Consider the following 18,534-nt stretch of genomic DNA (forward strand, 5'->3'; position numbering starts at 1 on the left):
ATTCATAAGGCCCTGGATTCAATCCCCAGCACTATCCTCAGAAAAAGTTTTTTAATGTATATGCTCTGACCCAGCAATTCTATTCCAACCCATCCAAAGAAATTAATCATGCATATTCAGAAAGATTTAACTTCATTAAAAAGAGTGAAAGTTGGAAACAACCTAAGTGTCCAACAACAAGGAACTATTTAGGCAAACTGTTCACCCACATTATTAAAGATTATGCAACGTAAGGAATGATTTTATGGAAATATTGAACTGGAGAGATATTCACAACTGATGAGACATATAAAATGCATAATGGAATCCCACATGTTCATAGTACTTACCTCTGAATGGTAAGATTATGTTTCATTTATTTCTTCTTTGTGTGTATTACTCAAAAATTTCTGAGTTTTCATTGCTACAAGAATGTCTTTCAAAACTTTAAAACCTAAAAGTTTTTTAAATAAATCATAACAGCAATATGTTTCAAAAGGCACCACTGTAGTTAAAAAGACAATTCACAGGTTGGGAAAAAAATATCAGCAAATCGTTTATCTTATAAGAAATTTGTGGCCAGAATATGTAAAAAACTCACACAATAAGAAAAAAAGACAATTTATCCAATTTAAAGATGGGCAATGGATTTATCCTCCAAGGAAGATATCCAAATGGCCAACAAGCCCATGAAGAGATGCTCAACAGCGTTGGCCATCAGAGAAATGCAATTCAAAACCACAATGAGAAAATATCTCACACCCGTCAGAATGTCCATACCCTATAAATCAGATAATAAAGAGTGTTGCTGAAGATATGGAGAAACTGGAAGTTTCGCACGCTGTGGTGGGAAAGTCACATGGTGTGGACACTTTGGCAGACAGTCTGGCCACGGCTCAGAGTGTTAAATACAAAGATCCAAATGACCCAACACTTCTGCTCTTGGCATAGATCCAAGAGAAATGAAGATGTCTGGTCCACACAAAAACTTGTACTTGGATGTTCATAGCAGCATCACTCATGAGAGCCCAAAAGTGGAAACAACCCTAAAGTCCATCAACTGAAGAAAGGATAAAGAAAACAGGATGCCCTCATATGATGGCATATTATTTGGCAATCAAAATGCATAAAAAACAGTTAACATGCTACAGCACAGATCAACCCTGAAAACATGCTGAGCAATAAAAGTCCATCGCAAGAAAAAAACAAAACTATGATTCCATTTATATGAAATGTGACAAAAAAAAATCAATGAGGGGTTGCCAGAGCTCAGGAATGGCTGAGAGGAGATGACAGCAACTGCTCTCTAGGATAAATCTTCTTTTCTGATCACACTGGGCCACCCACTCAGTGAGTCTGCCCCCATCTCCTTCCTGCATCCCATAGAGGACTCCACTTCTAGCCAACCGCCCTCACCTTCAATGCACATCGTGCCTGCAGAGGAGACATGGTGGACACATGATCTAATTTCCGCTTGTTACCCCTCCAGTCCTTGGCTCCCCCTCTTGTGCTTCCTGCTTTTGAACTCTCTTGCCCTTCTCTGGAGCCATCATATCTCTGACCCAAACAGCTTGGGTTTCAATCCAGCTCTTCCTGTCTCGAACATCAAACATGACCAGAGGAAAACATCAAACCTCCTGCCCAGTCTCGCTCCATGCTCACGTCAATCTCCACTGCACCCAGGGCCATCTGTCCTCCCCGACTCCTTTCCTAGCCCTTTTCTCTCCTCATCTCCTGACACCCCCACTCCTCCACACTTCTCTTTCTCCTTGGACCGCTATGCTCCTCCCTAGCCTTGCTCTTGTCATGGACCCTGATCCCTCTTGCTGTCTTTCTTCAAGACCCCACAGCACTTGTGCCCTCGCCACCTCTCCCCTTGTGGCTGTCAGCTGACCCAAGGCCAGCCTCTACTTGCGCCCAGGTCTCACCCCCTATGGCCCAAATTCAGGGACCTCACTCCATGATCCTCCCCATCCTCTCCTACATCATCACACTCACCTCTACCAAATCCTGCCCATCGGCAATTAGACACTGGCCGCAGTCACCCAGCTTTTAAGTATTTCCGTTTGTCAACTCAGAATAAAGCTAAAGCCCTCACAACCCGGAAAGCCACTTGTGATAGGAGCCTTGCCTCTCTCACCTCACACCCTTCTGATTTCCTGCTCACTCACCCCACTCCAGCCACACTGGCCCTTCGGGTCCTCAACTCTTCACACCCTCATGCCGTTTCCTTGCAGGAGCTCCCTCCCTGCCAATGCCATCTCAGTCCTTCCCTCCTAATGGCCATATTTTACATGACAGCACCCTCTCCACCTTCCTACTCACCCTTCCTTGCCCTTTCTCCACAGTCCTTAACCCCACTTGACACCCCATATATGTCACTTGTGTCTTCTTACCATAGGCAGAGCCCTGTAGTCTTGGTAACACCCATATCCCCAATACTTAGAACCCTCCCTGATACACGTTTGCAGCTCAGTAAATTTTTGATGGACATATGAATGCCTAAATAGCAGCGGGGGGCATCTGTGGTCTCCTGGCTGCAGGTGTTGAACCATGGCTTTGGAGTTTCCAAAGGCAGATAATGTACCATTAAAATGGCAGGTTTGTAGAAAGCTTTGTCAAGCCAGCTTTCCCCCCATCGGATGCCAGAACTAGACAGGAAGCAAGAACTAGAGACTTGTGAAGTCTCCTGATAAGGCCTATCCCCACTCCCATTGGCTCCTCCTTGACTCTGGGGATCTGGGAGCATCCAGAAGTTACCAGAGGAATGGGGGCATGAGGCACTTGACAGAAGATGGTTTCATGGATGTCATGGGAGAGAGCCCAGCGAATCCTTGACTTCTCCTAGAGATCCCAGAGAATCATGGGAGAGCTAGCTGCTAAATAGCGCCACGCTCCCTGGGTGGACTTGCAAGTTAGTTAAAGGGGGAGGGGACAGGAGGCCTTACAGGATGGTGGGGCAGAGATGAGAAGACACTGTCCGCAGATGGAATATAATCCGTGTGCCCTGAAATCAGCAGGCCCCTAGATGCCAGGATGGACACATGCCAGGAATAGGACTCACGCCCTGCAGAGGTGATGACATCATGGAAGCCCAAACCAGAATTTAGCTGCCTCCCAGGGATGGAGAGGGGGAAAGAAAGCCCAAACTAACAGAAGTTTAAACCTAAAATCTTGACGATTACCATCAGGGAAAAAAATATATATATGAACTCAAAGGAGAGAGTAAGTTGACTTACAGAAAAGTAAAATTATATTTCTAACAGTCTCAAAGGTGACTTGAAAATATCATCCCTGCCATTATACCAATCTGGCTTCTGCTGGAGTTATTCCAAGCCCATTTCTTCCTTCTCTTCCCAGGAACTTCAAGAGTACATTTGCACACCCATAAGAACGAGACCCACAAAAAAGCAGAGTAGCTTTTCCCCCTACCCCAGGTATGCCAAGGCCAACTAACCCTCTGACACTGATGGATTCCCACCCTCCAAAGTGCCAAAAGGGATGCAGCTCTATGTTCTCTAATTCCAAGTGTGCTCTTGACCTCATTTTGCAACAGCTAAGCATCTAGCCTTGGAGCATGGCAAGGAGACCAAAGAAATGCAAGAGGCTTGATTTCTGAAGTGTCATCTAAGGTTCTAACAAGAAATCTGGCTGTTAAAACTTTATTCTCCCATGCTCCAGGTTCAAGGCCCCTCATTGTTCAGTCAGCCAACCAAGCAAGTGTGATCAAGGCACGGACTGAGAGCCTCTCCGATTTCAGCTAATAGCCAACGCTCAGTTCCCAAGCAACCAAAGCCATGTAACAAAGACATGTTTCTCCAGGCTCAATCCAGCCTAATGGGCACTCTAATCCCTCCAAAGACCCAAATCAGCATGGTACATTCCAAACATTTAATCTCTCATTATCAGCCAGTGGGTCTAACACATTTAACACAAATGTGGAAAGCAAAATTGGCAATAATAATTCTATCCCCTCCTTTTTGTGAAGTTAGAAAGTGGGGTGGGGTTGGAGGACAAAAACAAAACTTTTAATTTCTCCCCTGGATGACTGCTTGAATCAAAGAGAAAAGTTTCTGGTAACAATCATTTTTTTGGGGGGGGGAGGGGGGTCCTAGGGATTGATCTCAGGGGCACTCAACTGTTCAGCTACAACCCCACCCCTATTTTGTATTTTATTTAGAGACAGGGTCTCGCTGAGTTGCTGAGCGTATTGCCTTTGCTGAGATTGGCTTTGAACTCATGATCCTCCTGCCTCAGCCTCTATCACTGCTAGGATTAGAGGCGTGAGCCACTGCACTTGGCGACATTTATCTTTCAGCAAGGTTATAATGTTAAATCTTAGGTCACCATGGAGAATGCTGGATGCACTCACTTCTAAATAAAGGAGTTCTTTTTTGTATGATTTTTAAGAAGGCTTTCTTTGCCTGTGTCAACCCAGAGGTACACATCCTAGACTATTTTGAACATAATTTCTCTTAGAGAATCATTAGCATCAAGATAATTATAACAATCCAACTCTGGGGTTATTATGAGACTCTGAGTTAATGTCTTTGAAGATGTTCTCTGACCTATGAAGTTTACCATGATAAACTCTTTTTTGTTGCTGTTGTCTTTTTTTGGAACTGTGGGTCAAACCCAGGGCTTTGCCACTGAGCTACATCCCAGCCCATATACTCTCTTGATATGGCCAACATCATCCACTTCATGCCCAACACTGCTACCTCTGACTCACCATCTGCATAACTGGAAAAATACTATGATGATTCCTCTAATTCTTCAATTAATTGTTCTGAGGTTTAAGGAACTGAGACTACCAACTCATGACACACAAATACAGACACATACATAATACTCAAGTACTCATGTCTACAGCAGACCAGACAAATACCCTGACTTCAAACTGACCCCGCCCCATGCATACTAAACCACTTAACCCCCCCCCAAAAAAAAAAAACACACAAATGCCCACTTCCAGCTACCATGTTGATTCAGCAGAACTCTCCACACTCACAGCAAAAAAGAAAAAAAAAATCACTTAATTATTTCCACAAGTGGAACACTGGGCTCTCAAACTCTTGTTGACACTCCCTGTAGTCGGGCCTCCTCGTCTGTCCAGGAGATCATTCCTCTGTGTACCCTGACTTCAAGCTGGATCAGCAGCAGGGTCTGGGGGGGAGGCCTTGAACCAGAGTGCTGAATTGCTCTCAAAGACCCAGTGAATAAGTCTGCCTGAGATCCAGCAAAGTCAAGCAGATAGTAAGGGGACCTCGTCATTTGACTTCCAGTCTGTTCTAGATGGGGGCTCACATAGGCAGGAGGCCTGAGGGACCCAGCTTTCTGGCCCTTTCCCAACTCAAGAGCCTAAGTTGAATACTTGAGCCCATGGACTTGATCTTCCAAGGGCAGCCTGATCCCATATACCCACGGAGAACTCCTAAAGGAATGGAATCCAGTAGGTTGAATGGAATCCATTCAATAGGTTGAATGAAAGATTTCACCAGAGTATCCAAATCTAAGAAGAAACCAATGACACATCTCTAATTCAGAATCTGTGCTGATTCCAGGAGGGCTGGGTGGGCAAGAGCTCACCTAAGCCCGCTGCTGAGGGAGCCAGTTTTTACTTAAAAAGTTCCAGCAAGCTACTTGAGAGAAAAACTGTTTTTGAAGGCCTTCCCAGGACTACAGAAGTATTTCTCAAACTACAGACACTAATATTAGCTATCTTAAATTCAATTTTAAAAGGATTTGGGGGGAGCCTACTATGGGCCAAAGTCAACCTACTGTTGGAGTTACTCTGTGCATTTTCATACACAAAATCACATGACTTTTCAAATAATTTTTTGAACTGGTGCTAACTCAGTCTGATTTCCCCAGGCCACGGTTCATGCAGAGAGGTGTGAAGGACACCGAGTGAGTTAAGGAACCTCACCAAGCACCCTGAGAGGAGCCCTATGCTCAAGAGTGAGCTTTGGCAAGTTCCAAGCACTACTAAGACCCAGGCGAGGTGGGGGATGGTGTGCAGGACCAAGAGAGAGAGGGAGGCAATAGGTTAAACCTTGGAGAAAGCTCTCTATCTGTAGATATCCAAAGACAGCCAGGAATGGCCCTATAAGAAGAGAAGAGTCTTTTTTCTCTGAATGGACAAGCAGGTCCTTTGGGCCCAAGGGAAAGACCTCTCGGGGAGGAGGATGGTGGCGGGTGAAGGTGGAGGCTAGGGGAGCTGGCTGGGAGAACAGGGGCCTCCTCCTCCTCCCCGATGGGGCCTGGAGTTTGCCAGACAAGTTTCACCCCGGGCTGTCCCCCCTGCAGTGTGCATCGAGGGAGGAGGGGTGCACCCCCGAGGAGACCACAGGAATGCCAAGCAGGGGAAAGGCGCCCCGAGCCAAGGGCTCCGGCAACAAGGATCCAATATCGGCGGGTGACTCCAGCCCCCGTAACAGGAGAGACCGTAAAGTATGTGCTCTGCTTCCCAACCAGCAAACACAGCAAATAACCAATTACTCCAAATAGCTAACAGATTTCGGCTCTGATTTCCCTCTCTTCATTGCCCGCCACCCCTCACCCCCCACCAATGCCTTCACTTGTCATTTGATGGGCGATTTGTATTTGCTCTGAGAAAATAAGAGAATGAGTCACAAGGAAGGTCCAGATTACACCATGGGCATCGAACCCCCTCAACATTAATGGGAGCAGAGAAGCCAGTCTTTGTAGCAGCAGCTGAACCCAGATCTTTTTAAAGAAATACCCTTCTGTTACCTTCTAACACAGTGATTTTTGGCTACATCAACATTGCCACGTAATGTCCTCAGGAAACCTGCTTTCAGAAGAAACTGAGTATCTTCTTAATTATTTCCACTGATAGGTACGAAAGGATAGGTAAAACCGTGAACGCTATTAAAGTTAAAACGCTCCCGCTCCGACTCCCAGGTTCAGAGGTGAAACCGTGAAGCGCAGAGAGGAGCTGTCTCATATGCCTGCTGGAAATGCTTCTGACTGGGGAGCCACGCCCTGTAATTGATTCCTTTGCTCAGAAAAACCTTTGCTTCAAAGTCTTGGGATAAATTGTTGTCAGTACTCATGAGCCGCAATGAAGCATCCCCTGAAATTTGGAATTAAGTGAAACAGGGCCGCCCTTGCAGAATCAGACCATGAAATAAATGCATGGGGATCTGAACAAGGAGAGGCAGAAATCACCTCAACAGAGAAGAATGCCTCCTTTGCTAAGCCTTAACTCTCTGTGGGAAGGTGTGAGTACATCCAGGGAAAGAATACGTCAATGAAAAAGCAATCGGTCCACCCTGGAAGAAGCAAGTGTTGCAATTTTTTTTTTTTTTTTTTTTTTTGGTACCAGAGATGGAACCCAGGGCCATTTGACCACTGAGCCACATCCCCAGCCCTATTTTTGTATTTTATTTAGTGACAGGGTCTCATTGAGTTGCTTAGCACCCTGCTTTTTACTGAGACTGACTTTGAACTCACGACCTCCCAAGCCACTGGGATTACTGCGCCCAACCCAGGGTTGAATTTTGATAGCTGTCCACACCTGCACCATCAAGGAAGAGAGCACCAAGGCTGAAGCCATCCCTGCCTGAGGAGATGGACGAATGAGACCATCTTGGTCAGCTGCCACTGAATTTCAGATCACATCACTGGCTCTCCTCATTCTGATTGGTTGTTCATCCATCTCTAATCACAATGTGCTTCCCCGGTGGCTGAGCTTGCAGACGAAGAGCTGGCCCAGTGTTCAAGGTGACTTACCCCAGGCAGGCGTGTCTCACCATAAACTCATAAACTGACATCCTTAGTTTAGAAGCTTGAAGAATAGGCATCCGATCCCGAGAAAAATGACCCATCAGAAGTCTGAACCCACCAGGTTTAGGATGCATTCAGCCAAGGCTACAGAAAATACCCTGAAGTAGAGCCCTGCCTTCAGGAAGAGGGTCGACTCTCCCTTACTTAACAAACTCCTGCAGAGAACTTAATAATAAGGACCATGGCGTGGCGCTGACCTGGCCAGCAAACACCCAACTGCCACCACAAACAGGAAACAAACTCTTCTGTCCAGAAGAAAAGCCTCTGACTCAGGATCCCTTCTTACATCTCCCATCCCATTAGATTTCCAACTGGCAAAGTCAAATCCTAGCAAATCCAAATGGTTTCCTTCTTCCCTCTAAGTTTGATATTAGGGGAGGCCATACATTGATGGACATAATCCACCTGAGCTCCTGGCACTTAATAAGCAAAAACTTTCTTCTGTAGGCAGAAGCGAAAGACAGGAGAAGGCACTCTGGTTTAGAAGAAGGAGAGCCATCAGAAGGTGCAGACAAGTGTCTCCCTGAGCTCAAGAGCGAAGTCGAAAGCGGAAGGAAAAAAACTGCTCTGTATGTTCCTGGGAAGTCCCGAGAAGATACCACAAACTAGAAATTAAAGTAGTCAGTCCTGAAGCAGATACAACCTGCTTGATTGAAAACCCAAACTTGTCAAATTTAAAATTAAAATCCAGACTTTGATTTCCAGCAAAATGGCAAACTAAACAAGCAGAGAAATCCTCCAAGCAAGAACATGTGAATTAACAGATACCTTTAAAATCTATTTTAAATGCATGACTGGCCTGATGGGGATGTAAAGAAAATCCTTAAGGGCAAATGAGAAAGGAAAAATCCAGAGAAATATGGAACCAAACGCATACTAACAAGGGGACCCGAAAAGCCACAAGCTGAGCATTTAGTTTTAAGTGAATCTGGGTTTGTAGTGTCTCCAGGCATCTGGGAAAAGTAAACACATATCCTCTCTGGAAGAATGTGACTTCCATCCAGGCCTCAAAAATATTCTCAGATAAAGTTCCAAGGAACATGAGTTCACAATCAAAAATAGTGAAACACGTAAGGAACAAGACACCATAAGCAAGAGAACTAGAACCAACCAACTGCAGAACCAGAGCTGTTGGAACAACTAAAATCAGAATGGTCAGAAATAACACTTTACTAAGAAGACTGTTTAACCCATTACGCCCCATCGTCCCATATGCGGAACACCTTTGAAAACTCAAATTGAGTCATAAATATACCATTGATGGCAACTTTGAAATAAATATTTGTTTTTCGAATACTAGTCTTGAGAAAAGTAATAGATGAGTGAGAAGTTATAATATTCATTAATATTATCATCAATGTCAATAACAATTATAAATTATATCATAAGCCGGAGGCTATGATTTCCATCCTGTTTTGATGCACCTGTGTCAATTTCATTGAAATAGGCACAGAATCGAAAATTTGGTATTTAACAGATTAAAGAAATAAAATACATTAGAAATATAGCAAAGGGCTAAGCAACTCAGTGAGACCCTGTCTCTAATTAAAAAAAAAAAAAAAAAAAAAAAAAAAACAGGGCTAGGGATGTGTCTCAGTGGTCAAGTACCCCTGAGTTCAATCCCTGGTACCGAAAAAAAAAAAAAAAGAAGAAGAAGAAGAAAGAAAAGAAATATAACAAAGGGAAAAGAGATCTTCAAAGACAAGTAAGCAGCCAGGCAAGAGATGCATATCTGTAATTCTGGCTACTTAGGAGGCTGAGGCAGGAGAATCACAAGCTGGAGCTGGGCAACTTCATAAGAGCCTCTCTCATAAGAAGGGAGTTGGGGGTATAGCTCAATGGCAGATGGCTTGCCCAGGATGCAGGAAATCCTGGGTTCAATCCTTAGCACTGCAAAAGCAAACAAACAAGCAGATTGGAGAAAGAACTTTTAGAAGTAAAAATATAATACTTAGGACTAAAAACTCAACAAATGGGGTTAGGTAGCAGATAAGAAATAGCTAGAGTTAGTGAATAGGAAGAGAAATCTTCAGAAATTAGCCAAAATGCAATACAAGGGAACAAATACAGTTGTTCCTCAGTATCCACAGGACTCCGGTGAAGAGACCCGGATCTGAAGGTACTCAAGGCCTTTGTATAAAATGGTGCAGCTTGGTACCAAGCACCAAGCACTCGATCACCAAACACATCTTCCTGCATATCCTAAATCATCTCCAGGTTACTTATGATGTCTAAAACAATGTAAATACTATGTAAATAGTTACCATAGTGTATTGTTTAGGGAACAATGAGAAGGGGAAATGTATGTTCGTGTTCAGAACAGATCCAATTTTTAAAAATCTTTGTGATCCATGGTGGTTTGCATCTGTGGATACAGAGCCCACAGATCCCAGAAGGCCAACTGTAATATAAAAGAAAGTTTAATTGACATGGAGACTAGAGAAGGTCCACTAGAGAAGGAGATAAGAGGAGTCCAAGTTGAGAAGGAAATGATGGAGAGACTGGGGAATATGTAAGATTTGAAGAGATAACAGTTGAGAACTATCCAGAATTAATGGGGAAGGGAAAAAGCCCTAAGATTTGAGAAGCCAACAGCACAATGGGAGTCAGAAGACAGTGCTGACAGAAAATAATTGTCAGTGAGTCTAGTGTTTCCAACATAAGCATGAACTAAAAATATTTTCAGACAACTAGAAAGTGAGAATGTTTATAATAAACTGACCCCAATTATGGGAATTTCAATCAGTTCTACTTCAGGGAATAGAAAAATGATCCCAAGAGAAAGAAGCCTGACATTCAAAAAGAAATAGAAGGTGTGAGTTTGGATAAAGGGAAAATTCACTGCTTTAAAAAAAAAAAAAAAAGAATGCTCTTAAATGCAGTTTACAAAGATGGAACTAAAGTATTGAACAAAAGTTTGGGAACTGGTAGGATATCAGAGGTAAAGCATCGTAAGTTCCATGTAATGCTCTGGAAGAGGCTGTACATGCAAATTGAACTTAGACTTGCTAAGTTAAATATGCTTGTTAAGATTTCTCTATTAGTTGCTAAAGAAATAGAAACAATGTACAGTTTTGAAAAAGAAAAACATGAGGGAAAAAAGATCAGGACAGGGCTAAGGGAGACACAAAATAAGATGGCGAAATAAATACTATTATATCAGTAAATATCAGAATGATGCAAAAACACACAAACAACAACAAAAAAAAAAAACAGAATCCATCTATTTGCTATTCACAGAAGAGGCACCTAAAACAAAAAAAGTCACAGAAAAGTCGAATGTAAAAAGATAAAGAGAAATGCTACCAAAAAAAAAAAAATGGCATAGTTTTACTAACATGAACAAAACAGACCGTAAGAAAAAATTTATTTTAAAAGGTAGAAGATTTTTAAAGGCAAAGGGACAGGTTAAAAGATTCAAATCTCCAGGAAGATGTAAGAATTACCAACTTGTTTATATCTAATAACGCAGCATCAAACACATAAAGAAAATACAGACAGGACTATAAGAAGAAACTAAGAAATGTCACTTTGAGGTAGGGTCTTAATATATCTCTTTCAGAAACTGATAAACCACACATGCATGAAAATTAGAAGAAACGTAGATTGGAATAACCCAATGAACAAATCTGTTCTAAATGGACATATCATATGTAAAACACATTTGGAGAATATACATATTCTTTTCAAGCACTTACAGGAGGGTTTCAAAAACTGACCTTTTCCTAGGCCATAAAGAATGTGTCAGGTCATTTCTAAGTATCGTTACACACATGCTACGTTCTCTGGAACACAATACAGTTAAGCTAAAAAATCAATAACAAAAAAGGTAAAGTATAAGTTAGAAACTTCCAAAATACATTTTTATACTGGTGTCAAAGAGGAATAACAGAAATCATAAAATATTCAGAATGGAAAATAACAAATACACTACTTGTCAATACCTGTGAGAAGCATAAAGCAGAGCTTAGAGAGAATTGTACAGTCTTTAGGGTGTACAAAGAGGTTAAAAATATAATAACCGCCCCCCAAATAGAGGAAGGAAATAATAAAGAAATGAATAAACTAGAAAACACAGAAACAATACAAAAGATCAGCTAAAACCTGATTCTTTGAAAAGGCTGAAAAAAAATCCAACAAATTATGGCACAAATAATAAAATATAATCTTAGGAATGAAAGGAGACATTACTAGACATGACTAGAAGAAGAAAATTGTTTTGAAAAATTAAGAAGATATTATGAAAAATGTTATGCCCTATTTTTAGGAGGAAATGGATAAATTCTTATAAAATATAAATCACTGTAAGTGACTCTCCTAGAAACAGAAAATCTCAAAGGTCCTATAAACATTTTTTAAAATTGTAGCAGTAGTTTAAAATATCCCCAAGAAGAATGCTAAGCCTGGACAGTTTTACAAGTGAATCTGCCAAACACTTAGACCCAGATAGTGCCAATCTTATGTCATTCTTTTAGAGACTAGAAAAAGAACATTTACACCCAGGTCCCTTTATAAAATTACTATTACGTGGACACCAAAAGCTAAAAAGATTAGTATGAAAAAGAGAAACTTCAAGCCATATCGTTCATAAAAAGTAGATGCAAAAAAATACTAAATATTTGCAAACTGAACACAACAATGCAGAAAAAAAGATAATATATCATGACCAGGCTAGTTTGTTTCAGAAATGTTTAGTTGCTTCAGCACTAAAAATGAAAAGAAGCCCATCAATGTAATTCACCACATTAACTGATTGAAGGACAAAAATCATACGATCACCTCAACAGATACACAAAAAAATATTCAATAAACTTAGCAACATTCATGATAAAAACTTAGCTAACTAGTGATAGTTCTCCTCAGAAATTTCATACTCAATGGTGAAACATAAAAACATTCTTTTTTAAATGAATACCCAGTTACATAAAACATCCAGCTGAATGTCCTAGCCAGTGCAATAAGGCAAGAAAATGAAACAAGAAAATAGAAAGAGAAATAAAATATACATGGAAGAATTAAAACTATGATGAATCACAAATTATGTGATTAACACACAGAAAACCCAGAAGAAACCCATGAATCAGTAGAATTAATAAGAAAGTTTAGCGAAGTTTCTGGATATAAGAACAGTATATGAGAATCAATTTCATTTATATATGTGTAAAAATCAATTAGAAAATGTACCTTTAAAGAACAATAATGCATAAAATAGTATATCTAAGTATAATAAAAGTTGTACCAAATTTTTTAAATGAAATTATAAAAATTTACTAAAAGACATTAAAGAAGACCTAAATAAATGGAAAAACATATCATGTTGATGGTTTAATAGACGGTATTATAAAACTGTCTATTCTCCCCTGTTTAATCCAGACGTTCACTGTATCTCAGTCACAGATCCACACACTTGTTTTTTTCCTATGAAGTCGATGAGCTGATTCTAAAACTGGGGTAGAAAAGCAAAGGACTAGAATAGCAATGACACTCCTGAAAGTCAACAGGGCAGGGTACTTCCTGTACCAGATATCAAGACTCATTAGAAAGCTATGGTTAAAACACATACACTCAGTGGTCTAAGAATACAGAAAAAAAAAAAAAAAAGAGATGGACCAGTGGAACAGAATAGGGGGCCCACAAATAAACCCATATTTATATAAAAACCTTATATACGGCACAGCTGTTATTATAGACTAATGTAAAAGGATGGGTCATTCCATGATGATGTCATTATCATAGAGGTCACTGGTTATATTTTGGAAAAAATAAAAAACTAATCTCTACCTTACAGTTTGCACACACGCATGCATGCACACACATATAATAGTATGAAAAGCAAAACATTCAAATTTTTTAGAAGAAAATGTAGACAAATAGGAGCTAGGATTGTAGCTCAGTGGTAGCATGTGTGAGGCATTGGGTTCAATCCTCAGCACCACACAAAAATAAATAAATGTGTCCATCTAAAACTGAAACAAATTTTAAAAAAAGAAAATGTAGACAAATATCTCCTTTCAAAGGTTTTTCTTAAAGGAGAAAGAAAAATATGAAATGATAATTTAGATTATCCAAAATATATGACTTGAGCAGAGAAATTAAACAACCTAACTTCACATTTGCAGAATTGTCACAGAGCTGGTTGTTTGGGTGAAAAACAACTATAAAATAGATGAAATGCTATTAAGCCAAATAAAGAAAAATAAATAATACAAATATACAAAATTAGTGCTGCAGACAAAAACAGGACAGATACAAAAGCATTGTCTTTAATTGTAGGAGCATGCATAAACCCAGCCCAAGGTAACAGGCAATGCAGGGATGTCTAAGCTACCAAATTCACTGAAGGCATAGAAATTGATCAGAGAATTCCCTCCCAAAAGAGGTCAGGCCCAGTTTCACAAGTGGAGAGCAATTGTCTTATGCAGTTACACAAAATACCCATTCTTGGTAAACTTGTATAATTCAAAACTCATATTCTACATACTGTTTTCTGAAAAGATGACAGGTATCCTATTTATCAGCTAAACCATAAATAAAATTCACTTGGCCACCACCTTTGAATTTATAGAATTGTTAATCATTTTTTTAAATTTAGGTTGATTCATATTATTATACATTTTGTACATAAAGTAACTTTTTAAAAGATAATATAACACCATTTCCAATTCATATAAGTCAAATTCACAAAGAGAGGTTCAAGCATATTGTGGAAAACTCCTGAGAAACAATAGTTCCCACACCCTAGAGACAGTTAGAGAGCATGGAAAGAAGAAATGCAACTGAAAAATATTTTGTGGGATTGGTATAACCCTGATATCAAAGTCTAGTAAAGACAAGCCAAAAGCAATACTGATTCACAGAGATGCAAAAATCCTAAATAAGTAATAGGTAATGTGTAGTATGTGTAGTAGATGCCTGCTTCCAAACTATCCCTTCACCATGAACAAACACTAGTCATTGTCTGCCAACAATCTAAGATACAGAGCCAGGGGAATGCCTGTGGCTATTCTAGAATGTTCCAGCAACTCCCAGAAGGTGAGCTGTATGTTTACCAACAGCCAACTGCATTGGTTTCCAAATCTGTTTATGCCAGTTGTTCAATGTGGTAATTAGATAAAGATTACAACAATGTGTAAAATGTTAATGTAATTCTCTTGACTTTTTAAAAATTAAACACCAGTGAGAACACAAAAGATCGGGGATCTTAAATGTTTAAAAAACAAAGCACTGCTCTCAGACTTTTTTGCTAGGATCATTGAGTTCTCCTCAAACTGTAATAAATACAAAGCCAAAATTCAGATGTGGTTTATAACAAAAGGATAACGTGGTCCTCAGTCCAGGACATCCAAATTCAAAGAAAAGGGCTCAGCACACATCAAATGATTAGCAAATGAAGATGCATGGATATGGGGTAAAGCTGAAATGTTTATGGCATGAGCTATGATTTTTAATGAGTCCCTATCAAACCAACTTTTTCAATCAGCCAACCAACTACCTGTTTGACTGCATTGGATCAGAGGGCTTCAGTTTCAGCAAACTGTAATACCATAACCAAATGGACCAATTTGGTTTACCCCAGGAATAAAGTAATTATATTAGAAAATTATACATCATAGTAACAGGAAAATCACCTTGATAAATGCCAAATGACACCTGATAAAATTCAACCTCTATATCTATTTAATCTATCAACAAAATAACAATAAAGGACATGACCTGAACAAGATCCAGAATATCTGAAAACACTAATCAATTATCATAAGGTATGGAAAATGAAAGAAGCATTTTTGTTAATCAATGACTAAATAGCTTTATTCACTAGCTAGCTATGATCAAATGTTATTCTGGAAAAATGTACAAAATATTAGCTACTAGAAAGAGCTACTTATTACTATTTGAAGAAAACAATCTTACCCACCTGGAAAACCCCAAAAATCAACTAACAACTGTCAGAATTACTGAAGAGTCAATTTCAAAGTAATACACAAAAATATTATTTTCTATATTCTAGTAGTCAAAATCTCTTTTAGGGGGTTGGGGAGTACCAGGGATTGAACCCAGAGGTGCTTAACCACTAAGCCACAGACAGTTTAGTAGAAGTCATGGAAAACACAAAAATGCAGAGAGTTAAAACCACTTGTATTCCTACCAGTTGAAGAGAAGATTTTGATGTGCCTATGTTTTTAGATGTTTTTTATGTACCTGTGTCTACTTTTATTTTTTTAATTGAATTTGTATTGTACAATTCCCCAGACCGTTTTTTATATTTTAATTTGAGATAGAGTCTTGCTAAGTTCTTTGGGCCTCACTATGGTACTGAGGTTGTCTTTGAATTTGTAATTCTCCTGCCTCAGCCCTCCCCCCCACCACCCGGACCGCCACTGGGATTACAGGCATGCACCACGGAACCCAGCTATTAGTCAAAAATCCTTAAGGGGAATAAAAGATATTCCATTGAGAATAACAAGAAAGGCTAGAAAATGCCTAGTAATACATTTTAACAAGAAATGGCTAGACCTACAGAGAGTAAACTAAAACAACTCCTGGGAGGTACATAAAAGGGACAATAGTGAGAATTAACAAATTAGACATTTAATGATAAGGGGTAGTTAATACTTTATGGATATCCACAGCACATGCAGCCATATTTTTAAAGAATATAAAAAAATGGAAAAGCATTCTCATTATACTTTTAAGTTTTGAAATGCAGATTTTTAAAAAGTAGTACCAAGTTCTGTGGCACATGCCTACGATCCCAGTGACTCTGGAGGCTGAGACAGGAGGATCTCAAATCCAAATCCAACCTCAGCAATTTAGCAAGGCCCTACACAACTTAGCAAGAACCGTCTTGAATTTAAAAAAAAATTAAAAAAGGGCTGGGGATATGGCTCAGGAGTTAAACACCCCTGGTTCAATTCCCCAATACAAAAAAAATGTACAATACAAATTCAATTTAAAAATAATAATAAAAGTAGACACGGGTACATAAAAAACATCTAAAAACGTAGGCACATCAAAATCTTAAAAGTCCTTCCCTTTAACTGGTAGGAATACAGGTGGTTTTAACTCTCTGCCTTTTTTGTGTTTTCCATGACTTCTACAAAAGACAAACCAGAGAAAAGTACAAATAGAAAGCACTTCCTCTAGAATTCCATAGGACCCTGAATTCAGCAGCCCTCCATTCACACAGGAATGGAATTGAACTCACTGCTCTTTGGACCATGGGACTTGATGTCTACACACTGCAGCCTCCAAACCAAAGTCACCTTCCCCATGGATCCACACCCAGAAGGAGGACACTAGGGAATAAGCTGAGGCAGGCAGAAAGCTGACCAGTGGCCCAAGCAGACCTCTCAGAACCTGCCAGGACCCTGGGGCCCTTCAGTCAGGCACACCCTCCATGCACTGGGGAGGGACAGAGAAAGTCAGCCTGCTTTGCACACACTGACTTTTTGTGTCCTGTGTCCCAGAAGTCAGAGTCCAATCCAGAGAATTCCAGTGCTTCCAGTGGCCAGGCAGCCCCACCCAACCCCAGCCCCCACGCAGGTTAACAGGATTGAAAGGAATCTCAGGAGGCACCCGGAATAACATGGGGACATCACTGCTGAGACCCTACCCCATAGCTTGCTCCCAGCCTCTTCTATTTCATGGATCGAGGCTGGTGACTCTCTCTTCTTTCTTCCCTCCTCGGTTCCCCTCCTAGCTCCCACCCCTTAGCCCCCCAGGGGAAATCAGAGAGCCCACAAATAGGTAAGTAATACATACATGAGGGCGGGAAGGAGAGGACACCATGTTAGTGGCGGCCCAGCTTGACAGACCATCCGAAAGCTACAAATTAAACAGGCTGGTTAGTGGCGGGATCAGAGGATTCATTCGGGGAAGGCTGGATGGCCCACGGGAGTCATCTTCTTCCTCTGTCCAGCACCCACTGCTCCTCCTCCAAGGAGCCACAACAGTTGTGGGAAAGACGTGTGCTCCGAGTCGGAGAAGCCTGGCCCTGTGGCCACCACCTGTGTGACCTCATGCAAGTACCCTGCCACCTCTGAATTAGGATCCCTTCTGAGAACGGCACCAAGCCCACCTCCAGCAGGAGGGAGAGGAAGGGCCCGCACACTCGGCTCTAGAGAGGCACTGGATGCTGCCCCTGGCAGCCCTTTCACGTGCCTTCCCTGACCTTCCAAAGTCTGCCTACCTGAGGGGCGCTCCTGCTCCCCATCAGAGAGGGGCTTTCTCCCATCTTGCTGGGCAGGGTTCCCGAGCAACTGCAGGTTTCTCAGCCTTCTTGCCTCAAGAACCAGGGCATCACATGGCTCCCCAAAACTTGTACCAGGGAAACCTTAAGAGTCTTCCACCCTATGCCACTCACTTTCTGCATTGGACCCTTGCTTGCTGTCTTCAGTACTGTGACTCGGTACTCATGGTGTACTTATCCCTGGGATTGGGGACCTCAGGCAGGAGATCTGTTCTGAGAGCAGAGGGAGGTGACAGGGGTCTAGGTAGAAGAGCAGCAGACAAGTCAAGGAGAGGCAGTCTCAGCAGAGAAGGTAGCAACGGCAAAGGGAGAAGGAGAACGAAGCAGATGGTCCCAGAAGGCAGCCCCGAGGGCAGGACAAAGGAGGCAAGGCAGGAGGTAGGGGGGTCAGCAGGACCCAGAACTGCCAGGCTGGACTCTCTCCTCTTTTGAGCCCCACGCAGAGGGCTCTGGGAAGAGTCCATAGGAGGTCAACCCCCCAGGCCCTTCCTCCC

General features: G+C 41.3%; 1 protein-coding gene across 23 annotated transcripts in view; it reads right to left on the reverse strand.

Moving 5' to 3' along the window:
* Positions 1–18,534, reverse strand: part of DYSF (dysferlin) — a 210,604-nt gene that overhangs the window by 40,512 nt on the left and 151,558 nt on the right. For 14 of the 23 annotated variants that reach the window (XR_014018501.1, XM_081264293.1, XM_081264302.1 and 11 more), the window contains one exon: positions 17,554–17,616. The exons of the other annotated variants lie outside the window; for them this stretch is intronic. Coding sequence is in view for 13 of the 14 variants with exons in the window: in XM_081264293.1 (XP_081120419.1) it covers positions 17,554–17,616 (63 nt within the window). In the remaining variant the exon portion in view is untranslated. The remainder of the gene's footprint in view (positions 1–17,553; positions 17,617–18,534) is intronic. 23 annotated transcript variants of the gene reach the window in all.

Source organism: Spermophilus citellus, assembly GCF_964194105.1.
Source record: "Spermophilus citellus genome assembly, chromosome: 13".
Taxonomy (NCBI): domain Eukaryota; kingdom Metazoa; phylum Chordata; class Mammalia; order Rodentia; family Sciuridae; genus Spermophilus; species Spermophilus citellus.